Consider the following 13,898-nt stretch of genomic DNA (forward strand, 5'->3'; position numbering starts at 1 on the left):
ATCACCGCCTTAAGAGTTTGAGCAAACTCCAGGAGATGGTGAAGGACAGGGAAGCCTGGTGTGCCATAGTCCACGGGATCACAAAGAGTCAGACACAACTTAGTCACTGAACAACAGTGTGTACGATGTGATGATTGTCAGATGCTTAAGCTACTCTTGTGTTCTGACCCAGGAACTGAAGGTTTTTCTTTTTCCCTTAACTATTAGAAATGTGAACTTGAGAAAGAGGGAATATCAATCACTTTGATTTAAAGAACAAGAGACAAAACTTCTCTGTCAAGTAAACAGTCAAACCCGTACCTGTAACTCAACTTGGAAATGACCCTCACCTAAGATAGAAGGAAGCCTCTGCCCTTCTGTGAGGAACAGAACAGAAGTACCTAGGTTAAACGTGCCAGAATAAAACAAAAAAATACACATCAGACAAGGCCTACATATATCTAGTTTAAGAATGAGTATATCTTCTAAAATAGTCACATTTTCTTTCAGACATCCTTCTATCCTGGAGGAAGGAAAAGATTACTCTTTGCAGGTTTAACTTAGAGAAAATTACAGGTAGTTTTGCTTTTGCATATGAGTCACTTCCGGATAAATTTGGCCAATCTCAAAGACAAAATGCCATAATTTGTGCTTAGATGAAAAAAAGTGACCATTTGATTTGAATTTCAGTTGCTTCCCTGATTAGATCCCAACATTTGCAAACTGAAATCCTGTCTGCACCTGCCAAGTATTATCTTCTTCTGATTTATCACTGGAGTAGGTGGCCCTTAGAAAGGAAGAGCCTGCTGATCACCACATCAGGTTTTCAAGTCTCGGTGGGAAAAAAGGTCTCCATCCTCTTTGTTGAAAAACACAACTCCTGCCATTTTCTGACAGTGTTTACCATCCTCCCTACCCTCACCCATCTAAAACACTAGGTGTACACGTTTGAAATCCCTGGTTAGAAAGAGACAAGCACGTATTTGTTCAAATATGGACTTACTAGAAGGTATATCGACAGATTCCTCTTAACTACTGTTGAAATAGCACTCAAAGGATGAAATAAGGGCTCTTTAGATCTCCACTCTATCAGAGGTCATAAACATGGACTGGAGCACACAGAGAAGAATGTTTATGTTTCTTCCTGCACACGGAGTGTCCTTTTTCCTCCCTATAGTTGCTTTTTATCTGCAACTCCATTATTCTATCTTCAGAAGAAAAGAGCCTTTATCATACTTCTCTCATCTTTAAAACTTACCCTGAACAGTTTTGACCTTTATATAAAAATGGTTGCACATGTACTAGAAACTTCTATCTCAACTGATGAAGAAAAGGAATGAAAACTGGCCTAAACCTTAGACTGAAGTTTTGTGGGGGTTTTTTGCAGTTTTTTATACATCTTTATTGTAAAAACTCTCTTAAAAGCAATACAGCAAACTGTTATTTAAGAAGTCAGCAAAATTAAGGCTACCATTTCTGACTTTGGTTCTCTGAATTTAAGGGCCCAGAAGTAGAAATTGGCCCAGAGGTCGTTCCTAGATAATTCTTAAAAAAGCATTCCTCTGCAAATACCCTTCTTTCTTTAGTCTTACCCAGGCACATACCAGTGAAAGTTTTGTAGCTGAAAGGGGTACCAAAAAAGAGATAAGTTGAAAGCAGAAAAAAGGCAGTCTGGGTAGGATAAATGAAACCAAGTAAGTTTTGGTCAGAGGTGATTTTTCAATAAACTTATTATCATAATTGTCTCCATATATGTAAGCCCTTTTAAATGTGGTTCTATTCATTATTTTTCTTTGAAAATTTCCTTCCTGGCAAGAGTAGCCAGAATCATCATTCTTGGAGGTAAAGTAGCAATTGCATCCATCAGACACAGGTGTGCTGCCCTGCTCCCGGCAGAGGCTGGAGAGGGCGAGCCCCCCTGTCCTGACGCTGCGCTCTCTACCCTCAGCCCTAACAGCTGCGGCCGGAAGGGGCAAGCTAGAGGTGTGTCGTCTGCTCCTGGAGCAGGGGGCAGCTGTGGCCCAGCCCAACCGCCGGGGAGCCGTGCCCCTCTTCAGCACCGTTCGCCAAGGCCACTGGCAGGTAAGCAAGTAGCTACTTTGAGACTGTGTCAGAAAGTCAGTATGCAGAATCCTCCTGATGATCTGTACTGGATAGAAGGACTGGCTACTTTTGACTGGTTATCTCACAGCATCCACAGGTTCTCTGGCAGGTTCAACAGATGCCTGCCAACCACTTACTTGCAGGAGTCTCTAACTTAACAAAAAGAAAATGTGATGTATGTAAATTTGCGAAGAGCCAACTCATTGGAAAAGACTCTGATGCTGGGAAAGATTGAAGGCAAAAGGAGAAGAAGGCGGCAGAGGATGAGATGGTTAGAGAGCATCACCGACTCAATGGACATGAAACTGAGCAAACTCTAGGAGATAGTGAAGGACAAGAGGAGCCTGGCATGCTGCAGTCTACAGGATCACAAAGAGTCAGAACAACTTAGTGACCAAAAAACAACAAATATAATATTAATAGTTATATGATCTTTCCAGATGTTTAAATTCTGGGTAGGACAGAAAAGAAAGCATATTGGTTATAATCTTTGAAAAAAATTGAGTAGTCCTGGGAGCCAAACAGTGCTGAAGAGTTGTAAGAGGCACTTTACTGTGTTCTGTTCAGTGGTAAATAATCACTGCAGGCAGGTTTGCAACACCTGGAAGTCAATAAAATGGCCCTGACATAGGCAGTGACTCGTGTTGGTTCTTCCATTTTGGGATTGTTTAGTCTACATCTTGGCCTCTGTTAATCTTGATTTTTTTTTTTACTCAGTGGCTGAGTCAGACATTTAGAATTGAGTTCTCATTTGGCTCTCCCTAAGAAAGTCAGTGATCAAATCCCATGGTACTAGAACCATGCGGAAACTAGAGGCGGTTCTTGCAGTGGCAAGTTTCGTTAGAGGTGATTTGCAGGGAGCTCACGTGGTGTGGGGGTGGCATGCATGTGTCTGCTCAGCAGCACTTCCTGGCTCATCCATCCCCCCTTCTCTGCCCCTGCAGATTGTTGATCTTTTACTTACTCATGGAGCTGATGTCAACATGGCGGACAAGCAGGGCCGTACTCCCTTGATGATGGCGGCTTCTGAAGGCCACCTGGGAACTGTGGACTTTCTCCTTGCTCAAGGTCAGTCCTAGGATGCCAGAGCTTGATGGTCAGTACCCATCAAAACCCAAAGCTCGTGATTTCCAGGGATGGATTCCAAGAGGTGTTAAGAATGATTATTCTTAATCCACTTGATTAGAAAGTGAAAGTCTTATCTCCTCTATTCTCTTCTAAATTCTGATGCTCTAATTCTAACATGGTGCCTTTCTAATTCTGACATTCTCTATTTCTTTATGGCCTGAGGGATTTTGGGTATCCTAATCAAATCTACATAGTATAAGTTCTTTAAGTCAAATCAGTACTCTCCCAACTTTGAAGTTTTTAGTATGCACTCAATAAATGTTCATCTTCCAGAGACTGTATTTTGACTTTAACTTTGTCAATTCTTTTGTCAGCCTGCACAACTAATATTTTTCTTGTATCCGAAGGAAGCAAATGAAGGTTTAAATGATTGTTGACCATGGGACCCTATTTGAGGAATCAGGGTGTTAATATTATCCTCCTATTGTAATAAATTCCCTTTAACATTTACCAGCATTCACATATTCCTGGTGAATGAGAGGTAAGTTAAAGGAGATTGTGGTCACACCATCCAGAACATTCCAGGCTCCCCTCAAGGGCTGTGACCTGAATCACCTCTGCAGACCAGTGATGAGTGATGCGGGAACCTCTGTAGTAGAGAAGCTCCAGTCGCTGACTCTGCAGTACCACCTAGTGGAGCTTGAGTGTTTCATTGCAGCAGGAAGTCATGTGACTGCAACCAGCCTTGACTCCCGTCCCAGTGAGCCTCCCCTATGAGTAAACTGGATTTGATCATCCATCATTCATAATTAATATCCACAAGTGCATATGCTTCAAGAAAAACAAGCTCCTGAAAATCATGCCCAGGCTGGAGCTGCTTAAGGGTAATTGATGTGGGAAGAAGGCAAGGTTTGTTCTCAGATTTCAAATTATAGCTCAGTCAGAGACTTACTGGATCTTTAGCTCTCACCCCCAAAGATATGCCTTCACTACCTCGGACTCACAAAAGTGGGTTCAAATCAGAGAACTGTTTTCCCCATGTGCAAAGTGGATCTTGCTTCCCTAGTACAAACCACCTGGTTTCACAGTATCTATCCTTCATTCAGAAAACAAAGATCACAGCATCCAGTCCCATCCCTTAATGGCAAATAGATGGAGAAACAGTGGACACAGTGGCAGACTTTATTTTGGGGGGCTTCAAAATCACTGCAGATGGTGACTGCAGCCATGAAATAAAAAGACGCTTGCTCCTTGGAAGAAAAGTTATTACCAACCTAGACAGCATATTAAAAAGCAGAGACATAACTTTGCCAATAAAGGTCCATCTAGTCAAGGCTATGGTTTTTCCAGTAGTCATGAATGGATGTGAGAGTTGGACTATAAAGAAAGCTGAGCACCAAAGAATGGATGCTTTTGAACTATGGTGTTGGAGAAGACTCTTGAGAGTCCCTTGAACTACAAGGAGATCCATCCTAAAGGAAACCAGTCCTGAATGTTCATTGGAAGGACTGATGTTGAAGCTGAAACTCCAGTACGTTGGCCACCTGATGCAAAGAGCTGACTTATTTGAAAAGACCCTGATCCTGGGAAACATTGAAGGCAAGAGGAGAAGGGGTCAACAGAGGATGAGATGGTTGGATGACATCACTGATTCAATGACTCAATGGACATGAGTTTGAGTAAACTCTGGGAGTTCGTGATGGACAGGGATGCCTGGCATGCTGCAGTTCATGGGGTCGCAAAGAGTCAGACACAACTGAGCGACTGAACTGAACTGACTGATCCTTCATTCTGCTGACATGGGTGTTGGGGAGCAAGGGGGATATGCCTGGATACTCAGGATAAGACATGGCAGGAGTAAATGTCCCAGAACAACCCAAGTCTGCTGGAAAAGGGAGGACCCTTCACCACAGGTAAGCAGTAGATGACCACACAGGGTCTGCCACACACCCATAGAAGAAGCTCATCAGATGTCGATGTATAGCAGAAACCAACACAATATTGTAAAGCAATATCCTTCGACTAAAAATAAATAATATTTTTTAAAAGGAAGATCATCAGACACAGATTTCAGAGAGTCGTCCTCCTTCACTGCAGGCATTCTGATTTCCATACTGTTTCATTCTTTCACGTTTAAATCAGAGACTTTCTCTCAATCAATGAATTCTACAGATGTATATTTAGCCTACATTATTTGGAAAACACTGTGCTAAGAACTGTGATCTTTTTTTAATTAATACACTATAATCCGTGTCTTCAAAGGGTCTATAATCTGGCAAGGAGGGGATGAAACAAAGATAAATAACTGCCTTAAAAAGCAGATAATCCTGAGTGTGCTGATAAAGGTATTTGAGTTAGAACAGGACAGACTTTGAAATTTGAGTAGGAAAAATGTTCTGTATTCAGGGAGGGGATATAATGTAAATGAAAGGTCAGAGAAGAGGAAAAGGTACACAGCAAGACTGGGGAAATATGCAAGTTGTCCAGTGATGTACATGAGGACTGTTGGAAATGTATATGGAAAGAAGTTGAAAAGGAAGAGATTGGGGCTTCCCTGGTGGCTCAGTGGTAAAGAATCCGAATCTTCCTGTCAGGGCAGGAGACATGAGTTTGATCGCTGATCCAAAAGGACCCCACATACTGAGGAACACCTAAGCCCATGCGCCACAACTATTAAGCCCGCGCTCTAGAGCCCAGGAGCTACAGCTGCTGAAAGGCTGCCTGCCCTGGAGCCCGTGTTCAGCAACAAGAGAAGCCGCCACAATGAGAAGGAGCACTGCAACCAGAGAGTGGCCCCCACTCTCCACACAAGAGGAGAGCCTGCACAGCAGCAGAGAGCACAGCTGGAAATGAATAAGTGAAGAAAGTCATGCTGAGGAAGGGAACAAGTATTGTAAAGTAGAATAAAGTAAAAATAAAAATTTTAAAAAAAAAGAAAAAAGAAAAGGAACAGATTAAAAGAGTTTAGACTTCTCTGAAGGCAATAAGGAGGCTTTCAAGATTGTTTTAAAAGGGAATCAATCAATGCCAGAATTGTGCTAAAAATCTGGCAGTAGTATGAATAGCTGAGTTGATGAAGAGATGATAGTGGACCTGGGGATCAATTAGGAAGCCGTTGTCATTGAATAGATAAGAGGCGATGCCAAATCCAGGTGCAGTGGCAGTTAGCATAGAACAGAAGGGCCAGTTGTAAAAAAGATTGTGGATATAAAGATTGATCATATGTAAGACATATTGATAGATGAGTTGACGAGAACTCCACAAAGTTCTAAAATTGAGACTTGGTTTGGGATGGACCTCTCAGTTCAGTTCAGCCACTCAGTCGTGTCCGGCTTTTTGCGACTCCATCAACCACAGCACGCCAGGCCTCCCTGTCCATCACCAACTCCCAGAGTCCACCCAAACCCATGTCCATCAGGTCAGTGATGCCATCCAACCATCTCATCCTCTGTCGTCCACTTCTCCTCCTGCCCTCAATCTTTCCCAGCATCAGGGTCTTTTCAGATGAGTCAGATCTTCGCATCAGCTGGCCAAAGTATTGGAGTTTCAGCTTTAACATCAGTCCACACACTGCTATATTTAAAATTGATAACTAACACAGTCCTACTGTGTAGCACTTGGAACTCTGCTCAATGTTATATGGCATCCTGGATGGGAGAGGAGTTTGGGGGAGAATGGATACATGTGTATGTATGGCTGAGTCCCTTTGCTGTCCATCTAAAACTATCATGACATTGTTAATCAGCTACACTCCAACATAAAAATTTTTTAAGTTTTAAAATAAGTAAATAGATGTTTGAGAGAACTGCGATTCTATTAACTGCTGGGAGAAGGAAAGAGAGAAGAAGGTTTCAAATTTTCAGAGTAAATTGAATAATATATTTTTTATATGTATCTCCTTTTCTTAAATTCCAGCTTCCCTCATCTTCGTAAAAATCAGTTTATCTGTAATATATATCCAGAACCTTCTTATTCTGCTTATTCCACCACTGGAGACTCTGTCCAGGAAATTTATAGATGCTGCATCTGAGAAACCTTAGATTCTGTCCCATATTCATTCAAATTCATTCCGTGTTAGAATCAGCATTTGAGTCGCAAACTAGAGAACCCAGTATATAGATGACTCTCCTCAGGGTTAGGAATATGGTACCATCCAGCCCTTCATCCTGTCATGGGAAGCTGGAATCTGGTTATCTGACGTCTCGGGACACAGAGGGGATAGGCCACGTGACTGCCGAGGAGCTCCAGAGCCTGGCTGTGGCAGGTCCTGAGCTTAATGTGACATCCAAATCAGATCTGACATCCAGCAAGGAGGCAGCCTGAAAAGTGTACTGTGTGTGCAGTAAGTTGATCTCATTTTGTTAGTGATCATGACACGCCAACTGTGTGGAAAGAGTCAACTTAGGTACTCTTCAAAACCCGCAAGGGAATGACAGGCTCTTTGCCATCCAGGAGCTTACAATCTAGGCTGAGGACCAAATGTAGATTGAATTTTAGACTAATTACAAAACAGTGTGTCAAGTATGCTTACTCCTAGAGAAATGTTGAGGGGAAGAAGATGCAAAATATAAAATAGGCAAAGCGAGTGAGGATGGAATTGTTGAAGGCTGACTAGTTTAATTAAACTCCTAGTTCCCTTCCTGGCCTGGGCCCAGCCTCTTCCCTTGAGTCCATTTCCATCCCACTCTTAAGGAGGGAGAAGCTGGCCTGGTGCTATCATCAATGATAAACATGTTCTGAGCTCCTTATTCTATGAGAATCTCTCAAGGAGTTTATACTATTAAAAATGAGAGACTTTTGCTGAGTTCAGAAAACATTCCCTGAGAATTCATTACATATAAGTGGCATACATTAAAAAAAAAAAAGAATAACAGAATAAGGTGACGTGTGTCAAGCAGATTCAAGATGAGGTAACAGTGAACAGGAGAGGCCTCTTGGAGACAGGAAGGTTTGAGATGGTTCCTAGAGAATGGGGGGAATTGAGGCAAGTCCCATATGGGGAAAGAAAAGGTGTCCACATGTGGGACCAACATAACCGGAAGTGAGGGTACAGGAACACTTGCGGGCGTTTCTCAAGGCGGGGAGCATATCCATTTTGGCCCAAGTAGAGGATTCTCACAGGGGAGTAGTGAAATTTCAGGAGAAACAGTAAGCTTCGGGAGAGACCTAGGATGCAGAACCTAGGATGTCCAAAGAACTGGACTCTTCTACTGACCACTCAAGGTAGCAGTTTTGTTAACAGTTTTATTAAAAGGTAACACACCAGAAGCAGAAGGTGTGCTTTGGCCGAATATACACCTTAAATGGCTCAGTGGTAAAAAAATCTGCCTGCAATTCTGGAGACCTGGGTTGGGGAGATCCCCTGGAGGAGGGCATGTCAACCCACTCTAGTATTCTTACCTGGAGAATTCCATGGACACAGGAGCCTGGAGGGCTACAGGCCATGGGGTCACAAAGAGTCGGACACAACTGAACACACGCGCACACCTTAAAGCCCAGCTTTCGCTCCTGCTGTGAATTCCCGTTGTTCCTGTTTCCTCAGCCCTGTGATGTGCTTGCTCTGTAGGTGCCTCCATTGCTCTCATGGACAAAGAAGGACTGACCGCCCTCAGCTGGGCTTGTCTGAAGGGTCATCTCTCGGTGGTCCGTTCTCTGGTGGATAACGGGGCCGCCACCGACCACGCCGATAAGAACGGCCGCACCCCGCTGGATCTAGCTGCCTTCTACGGTGACGCTGAGGTGGTGAGTGCCTTTAACCAGCCCCCAGGGTGGGAGGAGGAGGGAAGGTTCTCCATCCACAGTGTTGTCTGGGGTTGATGATTCCTGATATGAAGTTCTCAGATCTGTACTTGCTTGAGCTCAGGAATATTCCAAACACGACTGAAAACCAGGAACAGGGATCTGGCCCTGGAATACCAGCGCTGTCCCGCCTGGTTCACACCTGTGCTGTGCTCAGTCGCTTCAGTTGTGTCTGACTGTATGACCCCATGGGCTGTACCCTGCCAGGCTCCTCTGTCCATGGGATTTCCCAGGCAAGAATGCTGGACGGGATTACCATTTCCTCCTCTGGAGGATCTTTCTGACCCAGGGGTCAAACCTGTGTGTCCTGCATTGGCAGGAGGGCTCTTTCCGGCTGCACCACCCTGGGTTCACACCAGCAGTTAACTAAAGGGCAGGCAGCAGCTGGAGCCCTCACACCTGGGTTGACCATGCTGCTTGATCACGTCCTAGGTCCAGTTCCTGGTGGATCACGGGGCCATGATCGAGCACGTGGACTACAGCGGAATGCGCCCTCTGGACAGGGCTGTGGGGTGCCGGAACACGTCTGTTGTTGTCACCCTTCTGAAGAAAGGAGCCAAGATAGGTAGGAGAAAGAAGGAAGGTGCTGGCCATCTGTGCCCAGCGGCCAGACTGGCCCAGTGGTCTGGCTGCCCTGAGCGTTCGGCGTGAACGTGTATAGTCTCCCCTCTGCCCGGGCCCAGTTATTATCCGAATGAACAGAAAGACTCTTGGCCCAGAGAAGAGCCCTGGTCTACACTACCCTGTGTCCAAAGTCACGTGGTTATCAGCCATGCCCGAGTCGCCTTAGCCAGGAGGCTGCTCTGACCTTAAGTGCATCTCAGCGCTGTTGCCTCGGCAGCAGCCCCGCCCTGTGAGCATCCTGGATCCCTGTGATGCCACGAGCCTTCGCTTTGCCCTGCTCTGTATGTGCTTCGGACTCTTGGGTCCCTGCGGCTGCTGCCCCCTCCGCTGCCCCTCCCACGGACCCGTAGACGAGGGTTGGCTGATATGCTGGCTTTTTTGCTGCCTGCCTCTCACTGCTGCTTTTTCCTTCTTTTTTTTTTTTTCACCTTCATCCATTTTTTTTTTCCTCTCCTACAACTTTTTGTTTTCTCCTTTCTTTGAAGGTTGTCAGACGTTACCGAGTCGCCCACGAGGTATATTTCACCGCTGTCAGCATCAGGCGTGGTCTGATGGCTTGGTCAGCTTTGCCTTCTCCTCTTTGATTTAGCCTGCATGAGTCCCCAACACCTCTAATCTTTTAATTTACTTCACCTTAAAAGAAGATGTTTTTTTTTAAATGACTGTTGTAGAGAATAACTTGAACTTTTGATAACTAACCCAGAAAAGCTTAGTTGGTAAATAATTCAGGCATCTGTAAACTAATCGAGTTAACCTTTTCTTTCTCTTTGTGGGTAGAGTGGTCCTCTGTCCCGATGGCTTGTTTCACACTGGAACAGTTCAGTGTGAATCCCAGGGGTCCTATTCGGTACTTACAAATTAAGGGAGCCTTTAGAAGTGTTCATGGTTTCCCTTCTGCAAAGTACGTGCTTAAAAATTAAAGAGACTGAACAGCTGGGGGTTTTGAGTCCCAGATTCTGAAATAAATTACCCTTTTTGGATTTTTTAAAATCTTACAGTGACATTTAACGTACACCCTTTTCTCCCAAGTTCCTTATTTAAAGTAACTCCAGACTAAGCATCGCTTGCCTGAATACAACACGCAGGCTCTGCTGCCCTCCGATGGTGCAGACTCTGACCGTTCAGAGATTCTTATTTTAAGGTGAATACAAATCCAACGCGGCTTCTTGGCAGTGGGAGGCGCTGAGACACTCCCAGTTCTAAAAGACGAGGCCAGTGTTGTGGAGCAAGTTGTTCTCTCAGCAGAAATCCCCCCAGGGTGTTTTTTTCACCCAGCTTCCTACCACCCTTACATTGTATGAGTTTTTTACCCATCATGCATCCTGTACACTACAGGTCCAGCCACATGGGCGATGGCCACCTCCAAACCAGACATCATGATCATCCTGCTGAGCAAGCTGATGGAAGAGGGTGACATGTTTTATAAGGTGAGGGGAAGAAGGAGGTTTCTCCAGATGGCCGCTGACTTCCCTGCACGTAGACTTCACTGGAGTCTTGGTGGAAGGGCGTTGGTGTCGGTTCTCCTCCTTGGCTCTAGAGTCATCAGGGGAGTGCCATCCCTCAGTGGAGGGCTTAGAAGCTGAGGAGCCCAGATTCTTGCTTTCTCAACGTGGGCCTACATGTGCCCACAGCTGAGCAACCTAAAGACCTGGTTTTTATCTGGTCGCTGATAGGCGGTGCCATAGGTTCTACATGGAGTCTATTTACCGGAGCCTGGAAACCATGGGACAAGGAGAAGAAAAATAGGTAGTGCAGATATTCCCAGTCTGCGGGCAAGAGGCATTAATTTTAGCTTTTATATTTACTATATGTGTAGATTTAAAAGCCTGTGGTAATAATAGCTTATCGGCACCCCTGAGTAAGATAAGGAAACCGAGACAAAGAGCAGTTATAGATTTACTTGAAATCATTAGCTGAATGACAACAAAAAAAGATATGGAGTCTTGTATTCACGATTCAGGCTGAAGGCTCCATACCCTAACGCACACAAACTCCCAGGGCTGTAGGAAGGCCGTTAAGAACTTTCCGTGTCAGAGTCATCTCATTGTATGAGGACTGAACCTTCTCCTCCTGAAGGTAAATACAAATCCATCCCAGCTTTTGGCAGTGGGTGTCACTGAGACATGCCCAGGCCCAGAGATGAGGAAATGACTGTGACACACGTTATTTCCGCCTTATGTAAGGAGTACAGAGCTCCTGTGAGTAGAGTTGTATTTCCTGAGGACCATTGCGTGGAAGCCTGATAATCTAGGTCCCTTAGGCTTCTAGGAAACGAGCTCTGGCCCAGTCCTGATTTTACACGACTTCACAGAAGGGCCTCTCTAGATGTTGTGCTGATGGACTTGAGAATGGCGGTGCTGTCAAGAACCTAAGCCCTCTTTATGACGTAACTCCTGGCATCCTGAGACACACCGTCCTGCCTCCTGAGGAGAACAGCCAGAGCTACTCCTGTTCCCACCCAAAATTCTGCCTTGGAAGACTCCAAGTCTGTCCTCAGTGAAAGAGAAAATACAAGCTCAGGATCTCTGGCTGGAGTTAAAACTACACAGAAGGAATGGAAGGAATAAACAGATGAGCTAACAGAATGGGAGATGCCTCCTGCAACATTCTGGGCTCCGCTTACAGGTTTTCAGAAGAAAAAAGTTAGAAAAGTTCAAGGCCCCTGTGACCCAGGTCCCTCGGTGACACATAGATTTACTTGGAAAATGCCTCCTACCTAGTCAAGTGGAATCACAGATTCTCAGTTTCACTTCTCTACCACCACTGTACCCTATGCCTCTTTCAAAAACAGAGAAAGACTCACTGAGACTGTTTTATCAGTAGTATTAGGGAAGCAACAGATAGACTGGTTTAGCTCCCACATCCTCTGTGAGGAAGAGCATGGTCTTTTCTAGAGGACTGGCAAGGTGGAACAAAAAGAGTTTTCCAGATAAGCCGAAGGTCAAGAAATAGTGATAAACTTGGAGTGATCAGGACTAGGGAAATGCTGTGTCCCAGGGAGATTGGGCCAAGAACAGGCTCCTTTGAAATGAGTACGATCAGTCGTTTGGGAATCCAGTTGGGAAGCCAGGGCTCCAGGTCTTTCATTTGCCAAAGCTTTGTGTCTCTGGCTTGTGTCTTGGGAATCTTCCTCACCACGCCTTGCGTGCCAGGCGAGCTTCCAGTGGAAAAGATGGGACCTTGTCCTTGCACCACTGGGGTGGAGTTGGGGAGGGCGAACCCTGAGTGGTAACCGTGGAGAAAGGACGGGAACGGGAACAGACCTCCTCAGCTGCTCAGCAGACCGACACTGTGTTTTGCCGTCTTGTGCTCCCACTAGAAAGGTAAAGTGAAGGAAGCCGCCCAGCGCTACCAGTATGCCCTGAAGAAGTTCCCTAGAGAAGGGTTTGGTGAGGACTTGAAAACCTTCCGGGAGCTGAAGGTGTCTCTCCTCCTCAACCTCTCTCGATGTCGCAGGAAGATGAACGTAAGTGCCTCTCATCCCAGCTCCTTTCCACAGCCCTGAAAGTTGATGATCCATGTCACGCCCTGGCTTTTAGCAGGCCCCCAAATCCTTGTCTGCCCCATCTGGAACTTGGTTGTCCTTCACAGAGCACTGACATTTGCGATTTGAAAGAAATCAAGACTTAAGTATTACAATCTGTATCTCAAACTGTAAAAAATGAATTCTGTGGGTGCTTTGTAGCTTTCTGAATTTTCCTGATTCCCACTGAAAGTAATTGGAATACTCATCACCATCCTGCCCTGCCCCCCAAGTCAGGTTTCTGGTCTTTGGGAAAAGGTGAGCACAGTGGACCCTGGAACTCCTAGCTTCAATTAGATACAATTGTAGTCATTCCCTTCCTTTCTGGGAGACCCCCTCATCATTTAAGGAAGGGCTGAAGAGAGGGCCCAGGACCACGGACTTCAAGGTTTAATGTCTAAGGCTAATCTTAAACTTTCACTTCTTTCCTCATCCTTTTATTCTCACGTGCCAGGTCCCTTCTTGTCACAGGAGGAATCTCAGAACTCCTCCTGGTCCTTTGGTTCATTAGTTTAGTCCCTAAGTCATGTCCAACTCTTTTGCAACCCCATGGACTTTAGCCCACCAGGTTCCTCTGTCCATGGGATTTCCCCAGGTGAGAATACTGGAGTGGGTTGCCATTTCCTTCTCCAGGAGATCGTCCTGAGCCAGGGGTCAAACCTGCGTCTTCTGAATTGGCAGGTCCACCAGGGAAACCCCTCCTGGTCCTTTATTATCCTCTAAATAGCCCTAGGTTCTTCTTGCCTGCCTAGATACAGCCTGTGATGCCCTCAGCCGCTGCCCTCTTGATATGCAGACACTG

General features: G+C 45.3%; 1 protein-coding gene across 3 annotated transcripts in view; it reads left to right on the top strand.

The window, feature by feature from the left end:
• TANC2 (tetratricopeptide repeat, ankyrin repeat and coiled-coil containing 2) overlaps nt 1–13,898 on the top strand; it is a 325,633-nt gene that overhangs the window by 306,367 nt on the left and 5,368 nt on the right. For 2 of the 3 annotated variants that reach the window (XM_068977288.1, XM_068977289.1), the window contains 7 exons: nt 1,928–2,061; nt 3,027–3,150; nt 8,717–8,892; nt 9,382–9,514; nt 10,059–10,088; nt 10,909–11,000; nt 12,893–13,039. In XM_068977288.1, coding sequence (XP_068833389.1) covers nt 1,928–2,061; nt 3,027–3,150; nt 8,717–8,892; nt 9,382–9,514; nt 10,059–10,088; nt 10,909–11,000; nt 12,893–13,039 — 836 coding nt within the window. The remainder of the gene's footprint in view (nt 1–1,927; nt 2,062–3,026; nt 3,151–8,716; nt 8,893–9,381; nt 9,515–10,058; nt 10,089–10,908; nt 11,001–12,892; nt 13,040–13,898) is intronic. The other variant, XM_068977290.1, reaches the window with a different exon arrangement.

Source organism: Capricornis sumatraensis, chromosome 8 (genome assembly GCF_032405125.1).
Source record: "Capricornis sumatraensis isolate serow.1 chromosome 8, serow.2, whole genome shotgun sequence".
NCBI lineage: Eukaryota > Metazoa > Chordata > Mammalia > Artiodactyla > Bovidae > Capricornis > Capricornis sumatraensis.